The sequence below is a fragment of the Oryzias melastigma genome, linkage group LG16, assembly GCF_002922805.2.
Source record: "Oryzias melastigma strain HK-1 linkage group LG16, ASM292280v2, whole genome shotgun sequence".
Lineage (NCBI taxonomy): Eukaryota > Metazoa > Chordata > Actinopteri > Beloniformes > Adrianichthyidae > Oryzias > Oryzias melastigma.
Window position 1 is genome coordinate 25663486 of NC_050527.1, and position 15199 is coordinate 25678684.

The window sequence follows — 15199 nt, forward strand, 5'->3', positions numbered from 1 at the left end:
TTATTTTGGGATGGGGACCGACATGAATGTTCCACAATAACAAGCATCAACATTGACTCAAAACTGAGGAAACTCTGCGGTTTTCCGTGAAAGTCCCGCCCACAGATGCCGTGGGAGGGTAACAGTTCAGAGAAGACAGAAACGCCCCCACCTGTGAGCAGCCAACCTAAAATCTAGCTGGATCAAACTTCTCCCCAAAAAGTTGATTTATTATTATTTTCCAAAAGCATAATAAGGGAAGCTTTATGAGAAAAAAAGGGAAAAAAAAGAAAAATAGAATTCCAGGAAAAATGTCAAATAGACAGCAGTGCTCTTAGGAGAGAAATTCTTTTTTTTTTTTTTGGCTGCCTGGTATGACTCTAGCATGGATTTGTTTGTAATTTCATTCAAAAACATGTTGATTAATTGGTGTTTTTATAAAATGACAACTAAAACTTTCATTCTATGTTGTAAAAACAGTTATCTACGATACGTGTGAATTTAACATGGAAGAGTGATTAAATAAAGGTCGTGTTACATACGAGAGGTGGTGCTGATTAAAATGATATAATACTATAAAATGTTTATTCAACACATTCTCATTCCCAAGTCGTCACATATTGACGTTTGGTTAAGGACCCTCGGTGTCACTTTTTGACGTTTTGGATGTCCCCGTCGTTTTTTGATGTGCTCCAGTTAAATCGGTGCTCCTGAACATCCGGGCCGCGAACAAGAACCGTGATGTATTGCACCGGTACCATAACCCTAAAATTTAACGCAGTACTGGGCATGTGCGGTACCAGGAGCGGTACTGCAAACCAGAACCATTGCTGGAACCACATGGTTGAGAATGTGTTGGTTTCTTCTCTGAACCTTCTCTGCTTTAATTCCGTTTCCTTTGTTAAACCACGCTCTATTTTATATCAGAATTGACTCATTTTCTTCCAGCTACTACGGTCTGACGGTGTGGTTCCCCGACATGATCAAGTACCTGCAGAAGCAGGAGTACGCCTCGCGCACCAAGGTGTTTGTGAAGGAGAAAGTAGAACACGTGACCTTTAACTTCACCCTGGAGAACCAGGTCCACCGTCAGGGGCAGTACTTCAATGACAAGTGAGTCCCTGGCTGGTGGTTCCACATGGAACTCGTGATGAGATCGATGGCTTTAAGCGAACAGAGACGCGGTTCTTGAATGTCTTCATGTGTCTGCAGGTTCATGAACCTGAAGATGAGGTCCATGGTGTTTGAGGATTCACTGTTCGAGGAGTGTTACTTCGAGGACATCACCTCCAGCAACACCTTCTTCAAGAACTGCACATTCATCGCCACCCTTTTCTACAACACTGGTGTGTACAAAACACACAAATACAGTCAAGCTCAAACACAAGGTGTCAAAAGAAAGACTTAAAGTCACCAAATCAATTAAATATAAGGAGTTACTTGGATGTGTTTAAGGATGGATAAAATCAGATTAGCTTTAGAAAAAATTGAGAATTTTTAGTTTAATTTATATAATTTTTACTCCTTCTTCCTCTATTTAGACCCCTTTGGTTCAGCATTTGTCAGAGTGAATTATTTCTCTGACCTCCTTTTTCTTGCACCGACATTCTACTGTTTTCAGGAAAATGAAAATAGGTCACAGCCTCACAAAAAGGCTGGTAGTAACGTTAGAACATCACTCCAACAACAGACTCTCGTTTTTATGTCTTTTCTGGGTTGAGTGGGCGGGGCCATCCTGAGTCTAAACATTAGGGATGTAGGGAAAAATCGATATTTTGTTTGACGATACTTGTGTTGATTTAAAATGCTGACAAATATTGTACAGTCTTGGAATATATTGTGATGCGTATCATATTGTGAGATATGTATCGGGATACGCATCTCCAGACATTACACACCCCTAACAAACATATGTGAGTCTGTTTTTAACACTATTAAGATTTCGCATCATCCCTGGGTTCTTTACTTTGCAGCAGCTGGACTTTAAGGGTTGATCTATATCAGTCTGCAACCTTTATCGCTAAAAAATCTATTTAGACCTGTTTTTTACTGACCAAAACCCAGTGAGAGTTGCAAAACCCCAAGAAAATACACATTCTTTCAGTATTCTTTATTCTGTGGCCATTAAGCCATTCATTTATAAAATAGAGCTGTTAAATATTAATAATTCTAGTTTTTAATTATCTATAGCAGTTTTATGATTTATAAATATATCATAACAATTCAAACTTTTTTTGTTTGAAAAACGCACAAGTTCCTTTTTTTTCAAAATAAAATACATCCTTTGTTTGAGCCTCCTGCTTCAAAAGTCCAACATGATGTTTTCTATCATTGTGATTTTGGAGCATCTTTGTCCTTTTTGTTCTTTAACTATCAAATATAAACATAACAACATTGCTGCAGAATCAGATAAAAAAATCTATACATTTGTGTGCATGTATCTATAAGGCTAATTTTGAGTGGAAACTTCAGCAGAAGATTGGAATACTAAACTACTTTGACATAACATTAAACCTTTTGTTTGAGAGTTTTCAAACAGCTTAGAACACTTTTTTGTGTTTTTTAGATTTCCTTGAAAGAGTCTTGAAGCCTCAATCATCTGGGATTGTTAGCAAACATGTAGCTTGATCGGGTTTTTCTGAAAATTTACTTCTAATTAATACGTTTTTGAGTTTTTTAAGGTACGGTGGCCCTGAATGCAAATCAATTCAATAAATCACTCAATGCAAAAATGTAAAAAATATCACAAACACAATTAAAAAAGTAAATTAACTCACAGAAAAATGAAGAAAAAATCCAGAAGCCAAACTGTAATTCCCAAAATTCTAAAAAACAGAATAAAAAGGACAAGTTTGTGAAAAGGAATTGTTAAAAAAAGTTGAAACAAAGGAAAAAAAACACAGTGGGACGTCATTGGTTGGATGACTACATTTGTTTACATTTCCAACTGGAAGCTATTTAGCTTCTTAACGCTTTACCACAGTTTGGGGAGAGCCTCCTTTTTTTTGTTTTTTTAATTCCACTAAATGTTTCTTTTTATTGTTTCTGGAATTTTGTTTTACTTTCTAAAATGTATTATTGCCTTTATATTATTTGATATTTTAAATATTAGTTGCGATCTTTAACAGTGATTTGTTGATGAGATTTGTACTTCAGGGCCACCGTAGAGCCGTACTGTCAAAAGTGTTTCCTGCACATTTTTAAACTAAGTTTCTTTATGATGGTCCTGTGGTGAAAATGACTCTCATCCTTCTTCCCTCCTCTGGATCATTAACTCTAGATCTCCTAGCAACCAGAGAGCATCTTCCAGGCTCCTCAATATGAACATCATTCTACGTTTTTCATAGAAACCCGAGCCTTACTTGGTTAAATATTTGAAATAAACGCCGGTTTAGCTTGGATTAATCAGGCAGACTGGTTTGCATTTTGTACACGTCCCCATCAGGTATCAGCTCCTGCCAGGATTTCCTTCTGAGCAAAAACAATTAGACGCATGTTTGCATTCATGGCCGCCTGTTCAGACTCAAAGCTGGCTGAAAGTCGGCAAAGAACAGCTTTTAACTGCAGCAGTAAGATGGAAGTAAAACACTCAACACACAACAGAACATGTTGCTGATCTCTGCTCTGACTCCGCCCCCACCTCAAACACCTGACCGGCGCTCCCACGCGGCGCAGGAAAGTAAAGCTACACAATCTGTCCACAGCTGTGCTGACTGACAGTCCTGCAGGTGTTTGTAGGTGAATAAACTCTCGTCTGTGTGCAGTCGAATGTCTGAGGCCTTCAAACACAGACAGGGGGGGTTAGTTCTATGAATGGATGACCTTCAGCTGCTGAAGGATCAGGATGGATATTGAAATATCATAAACGATACCAGTTCTCCACTAAAGGAAAATCCATGAATCAGTTTTAAAGAAAATCAATTAAATGTTATTTTTATCAAAGACCTGAACATGAAATGAGAAGAAAAGAAGATTTTTGTGAATGTTTTGCTTGGAGAAACAGTTTTTCTTTCTGAACTGAACAGAAGTTTTGATATCTTCAACAAACTCATCATGTTCTTGTGAGTTTCTTGGCTGACAGGACTTCCTCCTGAAGTGTTCCTCGTCGTCTCTTCCTGACAGAAGTTTAATCGCGTTCCTCTTTTCTCCAGATCTTTTTAAGTACAGGTTGATCAACAGTAGGCTGATCAACAGCACCTTCCTGCACAACAAAGAGGGCTGCCTGCTGAGCGACGTCAGTGATGAAAACAACGCCTACATGGTTTACTTCGTCAGCTTCCTGGGCACCTTGGCGGTGTTGCCGGGTAACATTGTGTCTGCGCTGCTCATGGACAAGATCGGACGCTTGAGGATGTTAGGTATGATGGGGAGACATTTGGTTTTTTGTCTGTAAAATAGCATTTTCTCAGGTGACAACAGGAGCTTTTTTTGTTCCTCGTTTGTCTGCAGCCGGCTCCAGCGTCATCTCCTGCGTCAGCTGTTTCTTCCTGTCTTTTGGCAACAGCGAGTCCGCCATGATCGCTCTGCTCTGCCTGTTTGGTGGAATCAGCATCGCCTCCTGGAACTCTCTGGACGTGCTGACCGTGGAGCTCTACCCGTCTGACAAGAGGTGGGTAAATCGAGCCCAGACTCCTTTAAACTTGCTGATTCACGTGTTAGATGATGTCACCAGGGCGGCCCGAGTGGGATTGGCTGCTTGGGGCCACGGATGACATTGTGGAGTGAAATCATTGCTGCAGCTTCTGCTGTGGACCATTTCCGTCTGCTATTTTAAACCACCTGTTTTTTTATGTTTTATTTTCATTGGGAATTAATAACTGAAGATATAAAGGTCAGAAAACGTAAAGCATTAAAATAAACCTCATAGCAGTAAAATCTGTGCAGCATCTCGTTTTGATTTGGGGAGAAATGCTGCCACCCAGTGGTTACTTTGAGTTCTACTTCCTCCAAAAATCCTGGCTGAAAGAAAAGTTTGTAATGAAAAATCATTTCAGTGTTCACGTTTCAAATTTAGAAGAAATAAAATGCTGTCACACACTTCAACACAAAAAAATTAATAGTAAGTTGAATCATTTTCTTCCATTAAAGACTGATGCTACTGTTAGAAATCAATGGAGCTGCAGATCATTTAGTTTTAGTGATCAAACATAAAACCTGTTTTCTAGAATGTATTAAGTTCTAGGTAACAGTGTGGCCACAGCTACTGATTGTTTTGGACTATTGGAATCTATAATAGTGATATCAATAGATTTGACTGGGTAATGCTCAGGGTTGTGTCAAATCATGTGAATCATGAACAGAACTTTTAGACGTGATCGGTCGTGGGCGGGGTTAAGAACGACCAACACCGGTGCTGGTAAACTACAGCAGATCGGCCCAACCTTGGTCCTTTAGATCCATCCTCTGCCTGTTTTCCAGCTGTCCCTGCACTTATTGGTGCAGATTACCTGGATCAGGTGTGTTCAGTCGAGGAGACACCAGTCAACAAACCAGCAGAAAGCAGCATACAGGGATCTGTAAAACTGTCAGGGTGGTAGATCTTGATCCAGGTTTAGGCAGCCCTGACATAGAAGGGAATTAAAAGAGGAGAGGAGAAAGGTACGTTTGTAAGCAGTTTGTAAACTTATATATATATATTTGTCTTTTTTAAGACATATTTTCTGCAGAGCAGCAGGAGCTCATACGAAATCTGCCTCTGAGTTGTGGTGGAACTGTTAGGTTAGAAATTAGTGTTGCTAATTTCCCATCAGTGCTCTGTTTACACTCTCTCCTGCTAGCTTACAGGAGCCTGTTTCAAGAAGCAGGTTTAACAAATTTAGAGTTCGAACCTGAACTCAGAATCTACGGACTCAAAATTCGCAAACTCAGAGTTTTCGGTCTCAGAACAGCTGAAAAGAGTTGATTCAATCAACTTTGAGTTGTTAGACTCAGAATCAGGTGCGAGCGTCGCGACTATGAAAAGCCCTGATCAAAGACGGCACGATTCACCATGGCAACGGGAACAAACACCAATATTTGACGCAGACAGAAATTGATGTGTTCCTTTAAGCATCTGTCGACTAAAAACACATTTTATCAAAAAAGCAACACGGCTGCCGCGGTAAAAAAGAGAGAGAAAATATCTGCAGAGTTCATGCGTACATCTACATTTGAATCATTTCAATTCAGGATAAGAACTAAATCATGTCAAGAAGGTCATTCTGTCACTTGGTAAGTAAGGAATGGTTTTTGATCTGTCAGTAATTTAACGAGTAATCTCCGTAATTGAATAAATTACCATTTTTCATACTCTTTTCAGACTCAGTTGCCATAGTGATTGATGCTGAGATCAGCGAATCTCGCTTCATGAAACGGGTTTGGTTTCACCCACTTTCTTTTTCTTTTTAAACCAGAAACTCAGAGTTTTCCTAAATTTAGAGTTCATGAACTCAGAGTTCCAACAAAACCTGCTTCTTGAAACAGACCCCAGCACCTCACGAGCCCAAGTTAACATTAGCGTAGCCAAACAAGGGGGAGCAATATTGGAGCCTTACAGTTGGACAGTTTAGAGCCGGATGGTGAGGAAAATGAAGACATTCATGGATCTCTTTGTCTGCAAGTGAATGCTTCAGAATTGTAGTGGAGAAAGGAGAACTGGCCGGTGATGCGTTACAAACTAAATTAAAGCTTATTTTGGTCCAGATTACATGTTTTTTCATTCTCTTAAAACACTCCACATATATGGTCCTGATATGTGACCCTTCTGTCAAATCTTAGAATCCTCAGTGACCCATGAGTCGAAGAGTTTGTCTATCTCTGGTTTAAATCGTGCCAAAGCTTCAATAATTCAACTTTTCCTTTCATCCTGCTGAGAGTGACTTTCTGTCTCGTCTTCCTCCTGCAGAACCACAGCCTTCGGCTTCCTCAACGCTCTCTGCAAACTGGCGGCTGTTCTGGGCATCAGCATCTTCACCTCGTTTGTTGGCATCACCAAAGCCGTGCCCATCCTGTTCGCCTCGGGGGCGCTGGCGGCGGGCAGTTTCCTGGCCCTCAAACTACCAGAGACGCGGGGTCAGGTGCTGCAATAGTGCGACACCATCATCTTTGCAGGGGAGGGGGGGGGGCAAGACGAGCTTTTGCCACACTGTGAATGAAAAGCCCAAGAGCCCTCCAAATCCTGGCCTCTAAACTCCCCAAAGTCTGCATTAACGCGCTCAATATTAAGATAAATTCCAACTCAAATCTGGCGAATTTAAGGTTTTTGACATCATGCCAGCAGTAGATGTTGTCCTTCTCATTGTAACGATGCGGCGGGGGGGTCGGTGCAGCGGAGCTCCTGATAGAGAGCCATGCAAAAAGACTCATCCCAATGACCACTAGCCATTTTTGCAGAGTTCTCTGTGTTCCACTTCCATTTCTGTCCCGTCTTTGAAACCATCGTTGGACTCAAAAATGCAACAACGTCCGGCTCGATTTGAAGCATTTTTGAGGTTAAAACCTGGACGCTCCCATCGTCATTCTCTCTCCTGAAGGTCTTGTGTTGGTGTTTTCAGATTAACTGCCATTTTCTAGACTATAGAAACTTCCAGGTTTTGCTTCGGTGTGTTGTGGTGTGAACGAGCCGGGGATGAAGCTGGGTGTGTGTTTGTGCGTGTGTGTGTGTCCGTGTAAAGCACAAAGCCGTGAACATTTGGACGGAAGTGTTTTTATCGTCACAGTCGCTCATCATTCCAGCCACGCCGTGTGTCCCAGTTGTGTGACAAGCCTATTTCCTATCCTTAAAGACTGCAGTGTGTGTGTCTTTTGTATGTTTATGAGGGTGTTATGCATGTGTCTCAGTCTGTACTGTACGTACCTGAATACTGGGAGTATTTGCCACATATTAGACTTTTAATGAAAGTTCTGCTGTTTTTGTCCTCCGTGGAAGGAAGAACAAAGAACTGTTCTCAAAAAAAGTCAGGACCTGTCACAAACGAGTGAAGCAAAAATGCATCAACGTAGGTGTTTTATTTGTCTGTGCTTGGAAAAGTTGTGTGAAATTCCCTGAAAACATCAGTGTGAACTGATGTTTAGTGTCCAAGCTTCTTAGTGCAATACTTCCACTTATCTTTTTTTATTAGAGAGCAAACTGGACGTTTATTTTCTATTTCAACTTGAAATCTGTCCATCTATAGACCCACGATCCTGGAATAAACTCGTTCATAACCCGAACATACATGTAAGTCAAACTATAGTGGTGGAACACAGACTTTCAGCACAGCAGATGAACTAACTAAAGGATTCCTGCGTCAAATTAGCAACCAAAAGAGCAAAAAAACTGAAGTTCTTCTGTTTCTTCGTCACGTTCTTTCATGCGTTTCAGAAACTCCCATGTTTTTGTGTCACATTTAAATCCCTTTAACCAAATCATTAAAAGAACTTTTGACACACTTACACCAACATACGTGTCCTTTCAACACATTCTCACTCCAAAGTCCTCACATGTTGGTTAAAGGACCCTCCGCATCACTTTTTGACTGGCTGACTGTTCCCATTAAAACACAGGTCCAGAGCTGGAACGCGGACCGGAACCGGTACTCTAACCTGGTACTTTTTTATGTTGTGTCTTTGTGGCAAATGGACCTCAAGTCTGTAATAAAGAACCTAGTACTGGTACTGGGTTAGGGAATCGGTATCGGGCCCGACTCAGTACCAGATGCAGTACGGGCCTGATATCAGTATTGTGTTAAGGCACCCGTTCCGGTCCGCATCCCTAACCCAGTACCGATACCTTAACACCGCCCATACTGCTTCTGACGGGGCATCCAATGTGAACCAGCCCCGGGCATGAACCAGTACCGGGTTAGGGGACTGGTACCAGGTTAGGGTTACCGGTTAGGGTACCGGTATTAATACTGGTAATGGGTTAGGGTGCCAGTACTGGATTTAGGGTGGCGGTATCAGGCCTCACCTATTACTGGTACCCAAACCCGGTATCGGGCCAGACCCAGTACCAGTCGGTACCGGTACCCTGGGTTAGGGTACCCCAGTTATGATACCGGTACTGGGTATTCTGGAAATAAATTCTTCAACCAAAATATGTTTTTAAAGCTTGTAAACTATTATGACTGGGTAGTACCGAAACCCTAACCCGGTATTGAGCCTGACCCAGTACTGGCACCCTAACCTGATATTGGTTTGCGTCTCGGCCCGGTTCGCGCCGGGTACCATGTCCGGTATCAGGTTAGGGTACCGATACCGGCTGAGTCCTGAGGGCCAGTCCCTGTGCAGTACTGCAGCTGGCACCGCGTACACCGGTACGTGTCCAGTACTGCGACCCGAGGGTTGCGGCCCCTTCGATTTTACAAACAGCCAGCACTTAAAAAAACGACCAATTGGGGACTCCCACCCATCAAAAAGGTACGCGGAGGGGTCCTTAACCAAACGTCAGTATGTGACGACTTGGCGATGAGAATGTGATAGGCCTACTTACAGCTACATACTCGTCCTTAAGCCATCCTGACCTAAAGGGACAAGAGGTCCAAATTCCATCAAACATTTATGGTGGATCTGAAATAGCTTTATGTTACATGTTTGATGACCTAAAACAAACAAACAAAAAAATCAACACACGACCACATAGGATTAAAGCCTGTCCCAAGGTGAACACATTCCCTTGACCTTTAACATTACAGGGTGTATTATGTGGGCGTGGAATGGAGAAACATCCGTTGCTTAGGAAAACCATAAAAAATATTTTCAAATAGATACACGAAATTCGCCACGCATGTTCATCATTTCCAGACATGAAAAAATGTCAATGGTTGCTATGGACCTGGTACCTTCTGGAAGCTGCTATTGTTGATCAATGACCTCACCTCTGCTTTAGACATTGTTCAGGCTTATAAAGGAGGTTATTATGTGCTCATTGGAAATTTCCCTCTAAAAAAGGTCTCTGCTGAGGGCTGATTGTCGTTTGTTCCACACAGGTAATAATAAAAGTACAGGGTCAGAGTCACAGCCACATTCCTCCAGTCGGGAAATGATTTGATTTTCTTTGAGAAAAGAAAGTATTTTTGTCCAAACTGCCATTTTTGTAGGATAGCAGCCATATTTAGATTCCAGTTGGCTCGATAAACAATGCACTAACTGCACATCGTAGAACATGCACAGCTGTGGAAGACCTCCAAGAATCATCAACGAAAGCACAGCAGCCACAACAACTCTTAGGACACGGTCTTTACTTTTGCACCCAAACTCGTTTCATTTGTGTGCCATGAGCACCACCGCTCTTTACTGGTTGCCAAATATTTTGTAAGTCCTGGTTTTAGACTTCACTCCATAAATTCTATTATAGGTATAAATATGTGTAAATAAAATAGCTATAATATATCTAATAAGCTTCCATTTCCCAGATCGTTTCAACATTAATGTCAGTTTTTGCCAAAATCTTTGGGAAAAACTTTTACTTGTGGCTGCAGAAGTCACTATTTATCAGATCTCCCCTAAAAAGCACACACAAAAATACACACTGGATTCATAAATATGAAGAAATGTACATGTTAGTAGAATTCATTGATGTATATTGTCCATTGTTCCCTATAATGACAAAGAAAAAGGTGGTTTGGAGTCAGAATGATCACTTTAGATACATATCTGCTTATGTTACAGGGTTTCTTGCAGGAAAAGCAATAAGTGTCTCCATATTTGTCTTTTCTGAGAATGCTGGTGGCCGGAGCTTGTTGTTATGGCGTTCACTCCGCAGCCGACATTTGCGTGTAACTCTGATGACACCCCGATCTTCTGTCAATGAAAACTGCATCGCCATCAAATACAAAAAAATGAAAAATAATACTTTGTCACTGTACTGTGCCGTAGAAACTCTAGTTGATTGTTTGTAAGTATAGAAACCGTGGAATCATATTTAAAAAAGCTATAAAGAGATGTGTAAATGAACAACGCTGTATGTTGTCTTTGATTTTTGTGTGTTTTGTAAATGAGAATGAGTTTTAAGCAAAAAAAAACAAGAAAAAACCCTCAATGTTAAAACGGTTATGAATCATAGTTAGACTCAATGTGAACACATGGGTTGTGTTTAAAGGTGTGTGGGATGTTTCTTTTGACGGGGTTCTGTGACCCTCTGGAATCTCAATGCATCATGACAAAGAACCATGAAAAATAAACAAGTGAAAACAGAAAGTCTGTTTTGTTTATTTCATTAGAGAAAATAATGTCACCTTCATTCAGGTTTGATTTTAGGACTGCTGAGTTGTGTCAAAAACAACAAGCAAAATCTGATCTTCATCTGGGGATAGTCATTTTTGAAAACATCCAAGAAGTAATTTCTGTAAAGATATAAATGTGCCTTTTTATTCCAATGATTTTCAAGTAAAACTCAAACAAAATTGTCTGTAGCTACAAAAACTGCTGGTTATAAAACCAATATGCCTTTTAAATGTTGCTGGTGGTTGCACTGTATGCTTGAAGACAGTAAGAGAAACCACTTAATTCAAAAATAACAAACTTTCAACCAAATAATACACACAAAAAAAGGAAAACTCATCCATTTTCTGATACTGTTTATCCCTTACATGTCAAATAATCTACATGAGATAAATTAAATGGAATAAGTTTACAGTTTTGACCTGAACCTCTTTAATCTGAACATATTTTTATTACCTTTAAGCTCTATAATCATAAAATTAAATGAACAATCAGAGTTATGAGTTTTATGCTGATCGGTCTCCAGTTCCACCCCTGGTCAGCAGGTGGCGATAGAGTGCATGAAGGTTATTAGCAGGCCGATCATCGATACAAGAAGAAGGCTGTAGAGGTAAATAAATCCACGTTTTGTAATAACGACATTGTAAAATGACCAGATTTAAGCTAAAGTTGTGTATATAGTAAGTTACGTTTCAAATTTAAGGAGCAGATAAACGTGTCATCAGTTTTGACATCATTACGTAACGTAACGTTTGTGTTGAAACAAGCTAACAGCTAGCTACTAGCAACATCAAGCTAACTAGTAAACTAATAGAATTTTCTGAAGGTAATTCTCTTTTCTTTCCTCATGTTGGTATTGGTGTGTTTTCGTGGTAAAGACGTTTATAATTCAACAAATAAGCAGAGCTTAAGGCTCTGGTGCCTAAAGAGAAGACCGTAACCCAGAGGCTCGGTCGTCTTTATTGAGTTGTAGTTATGAGTTTTCCTTTTCTGTATTTAGTATAAATGTTCTAGGGTTTCACCAGCTACGTTAGCATTGTGTTTCAAAGTATCCTGATGTGTTTAATTGTGCATAAGGAAGGGATTTTATCGTAAAACTGTGTCGTTTATATTTTAATATTAATGAGTTGGTTTTAGAATGGTAAAATAAGTTCCTTATTAACCACTGGACTAAATTAAGAAGGCCCATGTCATTTATTAATCCTCCAAAATGCACAAATGTCAGATGACCAAGTATAATGATGACTACAGTAAATCTATTGTTGGAATCGTTTTTTATTTGAATAAGTTAAAAAAATGTTCTTGTCTTCTGCTGCACAGCAGTACTTATAGTTTCTATTCTTTTTTAACACTGAATTTTATTTTGAAAGGGACTTTCAGAGTTTCAGAGGCTGTCAGAGTAAAATGAATCAAAATTGATATATATCTTATATTGAAAAGTTTAAGACAGTTTAAAAATGAACGATTGTAAATATTTAAAAGCTTCATGTTATGAATTAAGGGCTTAACAGCCACAAAAACATAAATAAAGTGTATTTTTATAAAGTGTCGTGAGATTTTGTGGCTCTCACTTGTCAGTAAGAAACTAGACTAAATAGTTTTTAAATGGTTGCAGACCTTTATTTAGCTTTAGTAGCATAATTCACAGTACACAAACACACTCTTCATAGAAACGTTGTATAGTGATATACTGTATTTAACATCTTTCCTGCACATGTTAAATGAAACTATAATTGATATTTCAAAAATAATTCACACCCAATGATTGGTGGGAAATCAGAATTTGATCTATTCTTCTGATTAAATGAATAAACATCCAAAAGATTCTGCTTCCTCCAAAGAGCTAGAAATCCCATCGCTGCTGTTTTGTAGTTTTTGTCACCGAATATTCTATACTTTTTTTGTTTGCTTGTTTCGTTAAAAAACGTGAGACTTCACAAGAGTCACTTGCGATGTGTTGAATCATTTATGTTTAGATTTTTGATAAGAAAACAGAAATATAATTTTTAGCATAAAAAATTGATCCAGGAAACCAGAAAATAAAGACTGCACATTATTTTCAATTAAGTCAAACAACAATTTATGTTTAAATCTCAGATTTATTTCTAAATAAGTAATTATATTTAAAGATTTCTGTGTGTGACTATGAGAAGAATGGGAAAAGGCAAAAATGGAGACTTCATTGCATTTTGTCTCCTCCAAGTTCATTTTTTCAAAGGTTTATGTTTTTTTATCTTCCTATTTTATATTTACATTTTCTATTTTTTCTATTTTTTCATTGTTTTGTCTATATTTTTATTTTAACTTCTTTATATGATTTTTTACTTTTATTTCATGAATTTTAAATATCTAAATTGCACAAATATTATTTATTAAATGAAACATCACAGGTTGATGTGAACAAAATGACTTTTTAGGATTCATTTTTTTTTATTTTAAATAATTTATGTTTTAATTTAAAAGAAGCTTTTTTTGTTAAAAAAAAATAGAAAACTTTTTTTACGTATCATTTTAGAAAAGTGCTCCTTTATTTTGTTAAACTTGACTTTTTATATCAGATTTGAAGTAAAAAGTGATCAAAATTGACCAAAGTTATTTTCCAACTCTCTTAAGGTCTTTTTTCTTCTAAAATTCCTGTTCTTTGTTTTGTTTTTTGTTTTGTCTAAAATTGACAAAAAAACGTCCCTTTATGAAGGAATATCTGATTATTATTTTTTTATTCTAGATTTCCTGTTCTTTTAAACTGTTTTTGTTTGTTTTACTTAATGATGTAACGGGGCTCTGATGTCACTTCTGCAGCAGGTGGTGTCCCGCCCTGATGCTCGCCAGTGTCCTCCGCGCTGCTCGCCCCGCCTCCGCCCGCCTCTCTTCCAGCCGCCCTTTGGCTCACTTCAGGCCGCACATGGACCCCGACCCCAGCCGCCCGGTCGAGCGGACCATCCGGACCAAACTGACCGAGGCCCTCAAACCGGACCACTTGGAGATCCACAACGAGAGCCACATGCATGCGGTCCCTCCGGGCTCCGAGTCTCATTTCCGCGTTCTGGTGGTCAGCTCTCAGTTCCGGGGTTTACCTTTGATTCAGCGCCACCGCCTGGTTAATGAGGCGCTCAAGGAGGAGCTCAGCAGCCGCGTGCACGCTTTGGCCATCCAGGCAAAGACCCCGGAGCAGTGGGAGAGCAGCCCCACCCTGGCAAAGAGTCCAGCGTGCATGGGGGGTTCCAGGGGCGACCACACGGTGGAGGAGAAGCTGAAGGCCGGCCGAGAGTGAAACCTTCTCTGGAACTCACATGCAGTGACAGAGGGGGGGGAAAAATGAATCGATGACTGTGAATGTAAATAAAAACTGATATGACAACAAACCACCTGATCAATGATGGGCTCAAAGCCGACTGGTATAATAAAAAAGTTTAAGAAAACTTTATTAAACAAAATATTTGAACATTTGAATCAATCTTGTAGAAATAACGGAACCAGACTTACAAGTACAATTCTTTTATTTTTTAACACTTTCTAGTCATAAAAGTAAAAATCCAATAAAATATATATATTTTTTTAATAATTGCATTTTTCTAACAAAGAAACTTGGATAATTTTATACTTTTTGTGTTTTGAAGTAATTTCTGTGATCAATGAAATGAGGTTTAACTTAAAATATTTACAGCTGCTGATAAAATACTAATTATAATTAATACAAATACTTAACATTAATAAAAACATTTAAGAATTTGTTTTCCAAAGTTTTACTCAAAGAAGTAAAGTTAAAAAGTCTTTGTGTAAAAACCTCATTCATCCTAAATATTGAGTTTGACGAATAATAATTTATTTCAAGCATTGAAAATAATGGAATAAAACAAAAATAAAAAGACAAAACATTTTAGATATAAAGTTTTGTATTGTTAAAAAAATAAAGAAAAATTAACGAGGAGAATGATGGCACCTGACTGTTTAATTACTCAATCATAAGAGTCTCTTGAAGTAATGCAGACAGTTCACATCTGCATGCTAAATTAGATTCATTAAAAACAACAATTATCCA

The 15199-nt window shown here is 39.0% G+C and overlaps 2 protein-coding genes across 3 annotated transcripts in view; both read left to right on the forward strand.

Annotated features, from left to right (window-relative positions):
- The window catches only part of sv2a (synaptic vesicle glycoprotein 2A), a 40779-nt gene extending 29643 nt beyond the window's left edge, over positions 1-11136 (forward strand). The window contains exons 9-13 of the mRNA XM_024258204.2: positions 928-1092; positions 1192-1325; positions 4131-4337; positions 4429-4588; positions 6863-11136. Of these exons, the coding sequence (XP_024113972.1) occupies positions 928-1092; positions 1192-1325; positions 4131-4337; positions 4429-4588; positions 6863-7046 (850 nt within the window). The 3' untranslated portion in view covers positions 7047-11136. The remainder of the gene's footprint in view (positions 1-927; positions 1093-1191; positions 1326-4130; positions 4338-4428; positions 4589-6862) is intronic.
- Positions 11137-11643: 507 nt separating this feature from the next.
- On the forward strand, positions 11644-14522 carry bola1 (bolA family member 1). Of its 2 annotated transcripts, none has more exons than XM_024258553.2 (2): positions 11644-11770; positions 13960-14522. In XM_024258553.2, exon 2 carries the CDS (start codon positions 13979-13981, stop codon positions 14429-14431), a length of 453 nt encoding a protein of 150 aa, XP_024114321.1. In that variant the 5' UTR covers positions 11644-11770; positions 13960-13978; the 3' UTR covers positions 14432-14522. The 2 variants fall into 2 exon arrangements, with proteins under 2 accessions (XP_024114321.1, XP_024114322.1); XM_024258554.1 differs by lacking the exon at positions 11644-11770 and adding an exon at positions 11777-11986.
- Positions 14523-15199: the final 677 nt, after the last annotated feature.